The sequence below is a fragment of the Neophocaena asiaeorientalis genome, unplaced genomic scaffold (genome assembly GCF_003031525.2).
Source record: "Neophocaena asiaeorientalis asiaeorientalis breed wild unplaced genomic scaffold, Neophocaena_asiaeorientalis_V1.1 scaffold15, whole genome shotgun sequence".
Taxonomy (NCBI): Eukaryota; Metazoa; Chordata; class Mammalia; order Artiodactyla; family Phocoenidae; genus Neophocaena; species Neophocaena asiaeorientalis.
In genome coordinates, this window is record NW_020185328.1 from 9,780,856 (window position 1) to 9,788,519 (window position 7,664).

Here is a 7,664-nt window from a genome sequence, read left to right on the forward strand (position 1 = left end):
ATGTCTGACAAGGGCAGTGAGGGGTGAGTGTTATATTATTTAACAAAGAGAGGAATAGCACATTCCAGCAGAGGAAAAAGCCTGTATTAAGGCATCTAAATGTAAAAAAGTATAAATGTTTAGGAAAAAGGAATTGTATCATGTAGCTTGGATTTAGAGTTAATTTGGTAAAATGGAGAGAAATTCATTTCAAAACGGTAAGGCAGGGTCAACCTGTAAAGTATCCTGTACAAAGTTTGGATCTTAACCTGTAAGTTTGAAGAAGCCATTAAAGGCTTTTTTAAAGTGAAAGAATAACAAAATCAGCTCTATATTTAAGCTGCCTAGTTGGTGAAGGTGAAAACAGGGAGCAAATAACATTTTCTCAGAGGTTTCTCTCAGACATTGGATCTAAGTAAACAGCTAACACTACACCTAAAAAAGAAAGCATGGAATCTTAATATTATCTAAGCAAGGGATAGAAGGCACGATTAATATGACACATTTGTTCTGAGACAAAAATCTGTGGACACCCCTGGGGATCATAAACATCTAAGGTTATGAGAGGCAGTACAGTAAAACAATTAAGAGAGTAAGCTCTGGAACAGGCCCACTTGGATGTGAATTCTAGTACTGGCACTTATGAGCTGTATAAAGTTTGGCAAGTTATTTAATCTATCTGTGCCTCAATTTACACATTTGTAAAAATGGGAATAATAACAATATCTGCCTCATGGTGTTATTAAAATTAAACAGAACAACACATTATATAACAGTGCCCAGCACCTAGGATACCTTCAATAAATGTAAGCTATGAATAAGATAAAACCAGTACCAAGCAAAAGCTTCCTCTTCAACACTTCTATACATTCTCCTTATGCCTATAATTCAGAATTTAGAATATTTAATTTGTAGCAGAGTTGTGTACACATTTCTCTTTTCTACTAGATTTTAAAAACTTTGAAGGCACAGTAAGCATCATATTCCCCTCTGTGCCACATGCTCAGAAGGTAAGCAATAAGTATTTATTGAGGGTAATTAATTTAAAAGCAGTTCAATCGCTACTTTAAATTCACTTAAGTTCATATGACAACTTTCAACTAAAAGGGTGCTTACCACAGATTACTAACAATATATCATCCTTAATGTGAGTTGCTACAAATTTTATACTAATCCTAATTTCAGCATCTTTTTTCCAAAGAAGAAATAATGTATTCCTATCACTTGGAGGGCCCAAGATTGTACAAAAAGAATAAGTACAAGATGAAAAATAAATATATGTTCACAATCCCCCTAAATAATGGGGAACGTGGTTGGTGGGATTCTTATTTCCTCCAAACAGGATGAGCAATAACAAGAGACATGATCTTAACAGGTGAATTTCTTTCCATGCTCTTTAAGAAACCCAAGTTTTTCTTCTAAAAAGAATTCAGTTCATACTTCTGTAAAATATAATAAAACTACTGCTACAATGTACAATTTCTAAAAAAAAAAAAATAGTTCAGTTCAATAGAAATAACAAACATAAATCTAGAGTAGAAGAAATAACTTATTAAAATAAGTTTAGATCTCATAAGATTTATAAATCTACTAACCATGGAAAAATTAGGTACTAATTTATCTTATGAAAAGTAGTCATTTGTCAATTACCGTCTTTTTTGCCACATTTGTTCAAAAGCATCTGCAAGTTCTATGTTGGTAATTTCTTCAGAATCTTGAAATTTCAAGAAACCGTTTCCACCATGTCCTTATAGGAAGAGTCAGAAAGATCAAACAGACACTGTTCTTAATGCAAACTGCACACATCCAGATATAAACATTCACTTCATTCATGGCAATATTTTAATATCACTTGTTATACTCTAAAATAAAAAGTACTGTAAAAACAAATAAATTTAATTTTCTGCTATACCAATTAAAGAGAATAATGATAGACTATGTACAAAATAGTAGATATAATATATATTTAAAAGATTTTCTATCATTCAGTTTTAGAAAAACACATTTATACTTTTTTCACTGGCTCCATTATTATGTCAGAAATGAGTTTCCATAGATAAAAATTTCTCAAATACCAGGCAAACATTTTGGGTGAGAAAGGAGTTGAAGACACTAGCTAGTCCCATGGTAAGCTAGCACTATTCACAGTATATACTTGAAATGCTATATCAATAGGAAGTGTAGTTCTCACCTAAAACTTGATGTTTTCACAATCATCAACCACTGTCCCATGAGAGTTGACCAGAAGATTATGACATTTAGAATGCATGATAGAGCCAGTCTGCCTGGATACAAACACTAGCTTTACTACTTAATGACTGTGTTATTTTAGGCAAGTAACTTAACCTTTCTATGCCTCAGTTTCCTCAGATGTAAAGTAAGAAATGTATCAGTAAGGTCATCATTAGCGTGTCTATATATGTCCTTTGTGCAGATTTTCAAAAGGTACTTCCCACTGGGTAACAAAGTAGAAAAATCTGTGTGTTTCAGTGCTCCCACTGAATATAAGCAGTCCTGTAAGCTCAAAAGTGGTTAGTGGCTATGCCTTAGGGTGGGTTAAGGGAAGAAGAATATTTCTCTCTCCCATTAGACACAACTTTATAGCAGGGCACACAGCTGAGTAAATGTAAACATATACTAGATCTCAGCTCCCACTCACCACCCGAGCCAGACACTTATATGCAGTGCACAACCCACACAACCATATATGACAGCCCTGAAAATCGGCACCTAAATCTTTAGATTGTTGTGAGGATGAAATGAACTAATATACACAATGATTAAGAATACTGCGTGATGTATAGTAAGCCTCAATAAATATTAGCTATTACCGTTTTTATTATCATATTATCATAATTATCAACCTTCCCGTTCTCTTACACGGGTTGGCAAGCTTTTTCTGTAAAGGGCCATGTGGTAAATGTTTTAGACTTGTGAGCCATATGGTCTCTGTTGCAACTCCTGGACTCTCTACCACTGTAACGTAAAAGCAGCCACAGACAATACACAAAACAAATGGTTACAACTATGTTCTAATAAAACTTTACTTCCAAAACAGTAGCCCTTCCATGGGCCAGGGTTTGCCAATTCTTTCTTAGATACTGGAATTTCTCCCATACCTGGAGCTATCCTGAAAGAGGATCAACAGACTCAGAAAAAATGTTGTAAAACCTTTTGTTTAGTACATCAAATAAAGCCAAGCTACAAGACTGTCCTTCATCCTATTTGTCACAAAAACTTTAAAATTTCTTGTAAATGTCAGATAAACTAAAATGAAAATTTTTCTGACTTCATTAACTTGCTGGGTTAATTTAGAAAGTTTATAAATTGATTGTATTTTAAAAGCTGTAAATAAATGCAACATGATAAAGAAAAGAAGACCACTAAGTAGGGGGTCACTGTCTTGCTGTATGACATCTAAGAATCATTCTGCACCTGTTTTATCATCAGTTGATGAGTAATACACTGTTCTAAAATATCATTTCAAGTTTTTATACATTATGAGAAAAGAGAACTTCATAACAAACTATCAAACTACTTGAACCAAAATAATTTAAGATGTTTAAATTTCTTTCCACACAAATTCCTTTTTGAAAAGAGTTGCAACATATGCTATCATTAAATATCTAAATTATGAAATTACCTGTCATATAAATAAGAATATTACTCCTATCATCAGAAAGAAGACGTTTTGACCGAGGCGTACTAGATGGAATCCTCCCAGTTAATACCCGTAAAAAATTTTCCACAGTTACCTGAAAAATAAGTGAAAAATCAGATGAAATAGAATTGAGGGAAACCTGATAATTGTTTTTTACTTTCAAAAATATTCCGTCTTCTTTCTCTATGTATTACTCAGCATAAACTGAAAATAAAACCTGAAGAGAAATATAACTCAATTAAAATATATTTATTTAAATGTATACCTCAAACTAACTTTGTTTCCATTTTTTAAAAAATACTAAAAACTAACAAATAAAAACTACCTTGGGGAAAAATAGGTTAATTATACATTTAAAAATTCAAATACTATACAAAATATTGCCCAAAACTTAAAGATTATCAGTCTGTCTTCACAGGCAATTCTTTGGGAAGAAACAAGATATAGAAACATAAATAAATTCAACAACATTATAACCATTGCAATTAATATGTGCAACTACTTAGTCAATTCTAGATTAACAGTGAAAGACAGGTCCATAATAAATTATAAAAATAAAACCATAAGGATAGATCCATAAATAATTCCCAAATTATGCATCTTTGATTTTTTAATGCATTTTGTTACTTAAATTTCATTAGGGGTATCTTTAACATGTAAAAAATTCTAACACTGTAAACCAGATTTCCCAACCAGGAATTTCTGGACATCTGGGATTCTTTGAAAGATATTTAAGGTCTTGGGAGTATAATGCTAATTTGAAGTTATACTACACAGATCTATATTTAAAAGGCAGAAAATCAATCCAGCTTTCTTGTTTGACTTTTCCCTAGATCATGAGTATGTAAGTGTGTGTGTGTGTGTGTGTGTGTGTGTGTGCGCGTGTGTGTGTGTGTGTAAGCTATTTGGTTTACATTTTTCCCAGAAGACAGCAAAATGCTAAGTGTTTTTCTTTAACAGGACTTCTTGTTGGCTAACAAGGAAGGGAAGTATTTGGTCTACATTTTATAATGACTAAATAAACAAGAAAAAATCCAACATTCATAAACATTTAACTGTTGAACAAACATTTTTGAGCGCCTTCAGAAGGTTACAGGAACTCTCTAGGTGTAAGATACAGGTCATGTTCTCAAGCAGCTTACAACCTGGGAAAAGATATTCTTTTTAAATTGCTTCAAAACAGGTCTGGGAACATGGGAAATTGTGTCTTACTTTTGGTAAACTTGGTAAAAGGGGAAGGATTATTGAGGAAGACTTCATCAAGGAAGACTTCAAATTTTAAACATACAATTTATTAAATTTAAAATGAAGTTTCAAAGGGAGAAAATATAGTATAATGCCATTTTTCCAAATTTACATTTTTATTTTTAATCATACATGCTAAAAACACTGGAAGCATATTAAAAGTGATTACCTCTAAGTAGTGTTAGTCACTTTAGTATTTTCACAATATACTTACTAAAAATATAAAACTTGAAATTTTAGATCAAATATGAAAAACAAAGAATATACTTACTATAAAAGAATGTTGATACATTAAACATCAATAAAATACTCTAATATAGAAGCCAAGATAAAGTTGTTCTATCCTAGATACATATATGAAATATTCATGCTGTTATAGTTTTACTCATATATTGTTTCCTTAATATGAACTCCAGAAACAGAATTATAGCAAGGTTTCAGTGACAATCATGTACAAAGTTTAAAGAAAAAGAATAAGATTATTTTATTCTACCACTATTTTAAAGCTTAAAAGTGAAAATATTTCAAAAATGTTGCTAAACTAAACAATTTACCTCATAACTTCTATAATCCACTTCCACATCATCTCCATATACATTTAATTCCATATTCTTGTGACTAAACACTGTAGCTGGTTTAGGATTTCTAGGGTTGCATGCCATATCATCTGCAAGCATCAGAACAATGTGACTAGGAAAAAAAAATTTCAGTAAATATAGTGTACTATTAAATAAAACCAGAAAGGTAAAAACAAATATATTCTATTTATATAATATGGTAATTATCTTCATTCTTTATTAAAATTAACTCAAAATAATTATTGAGGACATATTTAAAAGAGCTTTAATTATTTTTTTCATATCTTTATGTAGTATAAGTTTTTTTTTTTTTGGCAGTACACGGGCCTCTTTCTGTTGTGGCCTCTCCCGCTGCGGAGCACAGGCTCCGGACGCGCAGGCTCAGCGGCCATGGCCCATGGGCCCAGCTGCTCCGCGGCATGTGGGATCTTCCCGGACCGGGGCACGAATCCGTGTCCCCTGCATCGGCAGGCGGACTCTCAACCACTGCGCCACCAGGGAAGCCCTAGTATAAGTTTTAAAGTCGAGAAATTAGAACAATCTGTCATGAACTTATCCTCAGAACTTGAAATTAACTAACTTAATTTTTTTTCCCAACAGAGTATACTTTATGCCATATAGCAAAAGGAAGTTAAGATGAAGGAGCTACACTGTCCTCCCAAAACATTTTTTTCAATTTTAATAATATTTGAAACTCTCAAGACTTACTGAGTTAAACTATGATATTCCAAAGAATCTACTTTTCAGAATCTCAAATGCTTAAGTATGAAAACATGCAATCCATCAGCAAGTGTAATCACTGTACCACAGGAACACATCTCCAATGCAGTCATTCTTCACTGGCTCCACTCCATCTCCCTGACACCAGCCACCATCATCTCTAGATGATGCTGGACTAGGTGCTGGATTAGCTCCCACCTGGCTTCCCACTTCCACTCTCACCCTCCCATGGTTCATTCCCCTTATAGCCACCAGAGTGACCTTCCTTAAACAAGTCAAATCACTAAACTTTCTCACTTAAAACCATTCAAGAACTCCCCATTATAATTAGAGGAAAACAAATTCCTTACATGGTCTAAAAGGCTCAATGTGGTCTCTGTCTGTCTCTCTAACTTCAGCCCCTAGCACCCATGTTCACGGATGCTACTTCCATACTGTTCCAGGAATATGCCAAGCCTTTCCCAATTCAGGGGCTACTGACCAAATTTAGACTTCTCTCCTCCCAAATCTTCATATCATTCAAATTTCAGCTAAGGTACTCTATTCTCACTTCAAGTTTTCTTTCCTATAGGTCATTTACGAATCTGAAATCCCCATCTTCTCCCACTACCCCCTCCCATTAGAATATGAGCATCTCTCTGAGGGCAGGGGCTTTTATCTGTCCTGTTCATCACTGTATCACTCAGGCTTAGTAATACAGCTTGGCATATAGTAGGTATTCAATAAACATTCATTGAGTGAATGAAACATTTTCATTTTTGCTTTTATTTTCTTTGAGAGAAAATTACAAAGTCTCTCTTTAATTAAATGCTTCTCATCTTGATCTTTCCATTAAAACTGGTGAACATGAATCAGGCAATTCTTTATTCTACAATATACTTGAGCTTCCCAAACATAAGGGAAAAATTAATGTGGCATATGTAATTAGTTTGGCAAGAGATAGCAAGAAGAAAATGTTCTGCCGCATATGGTCCAAATACATTAAAGTTCAGAACTGAAACACTGTGATTTTTCTTGAAAATTGGCTAGGTTTCTATTTTGAAAGGGTTCCAACACTGCCACATTCAAAGATCAGATCTTCAGCTGTTACTGATTCATACTCACAGAATGATGAAAGTTATTCCTCTTAAAATGGAAAATATATCTTCTCATTTTAATAACTTAAAATGATTTATATTGTTATTATCAATCATATCTTTTCTGTTATAAGCCACTATTAAACAAGAATGAACTGACCTATAAATCTCAATATAAAAATAAAAATATTCCTTTAGGTCATGTTTTTGGTTGAAGGTTAATTTCGTTCCTTGAAATGAAATGATTACTTAATATCTATATAATGTCAATTTCATAAAGAAGTAGTCAATTCAGCTTAAAATTATAAATTCAATCAACACTATAACCTTTGGTTAACATAATCAATATATCATAAAAAAATTCATTATAGGGCTTCCCTGGTGGCGCAGTGGTTGAGAGTCCGC

At 33.1% G+C, this 7,664-nt stretch overlaps 1 protein-coding gene across 1 annotated transcript in view; it reads right to left on the reverse strand.

Moving 5' to 3' along the window:
* Positions 1-7,664, reverse strand: part of PIGK (phosphatidylinositol glycan anchor biosynthesis class K) — a 133,060-nt gene that overhangs the window by 84,722 nt on the left and 40,674 nt on the right. Inside the window, exons 4-6 of the mRNA XM_024734585.1 lie at positions 5,440-5,575; positions 3,623-3,734; positions 1,630-1,726 (exon numbers count right to left, since the gene is read on the reverse strand). Of these exons, the coding sequence (XP_024590353.1) occupies positions 1,630-1,726; positions 3,623-3,734; positions 5,440-5,575 (345 nt within the window). The remainder of the gene's footprint in view (positions 1-1,629; positions 1,727-3,622; positions 3,735-5,439; positions 5,576-7,664) is intronic.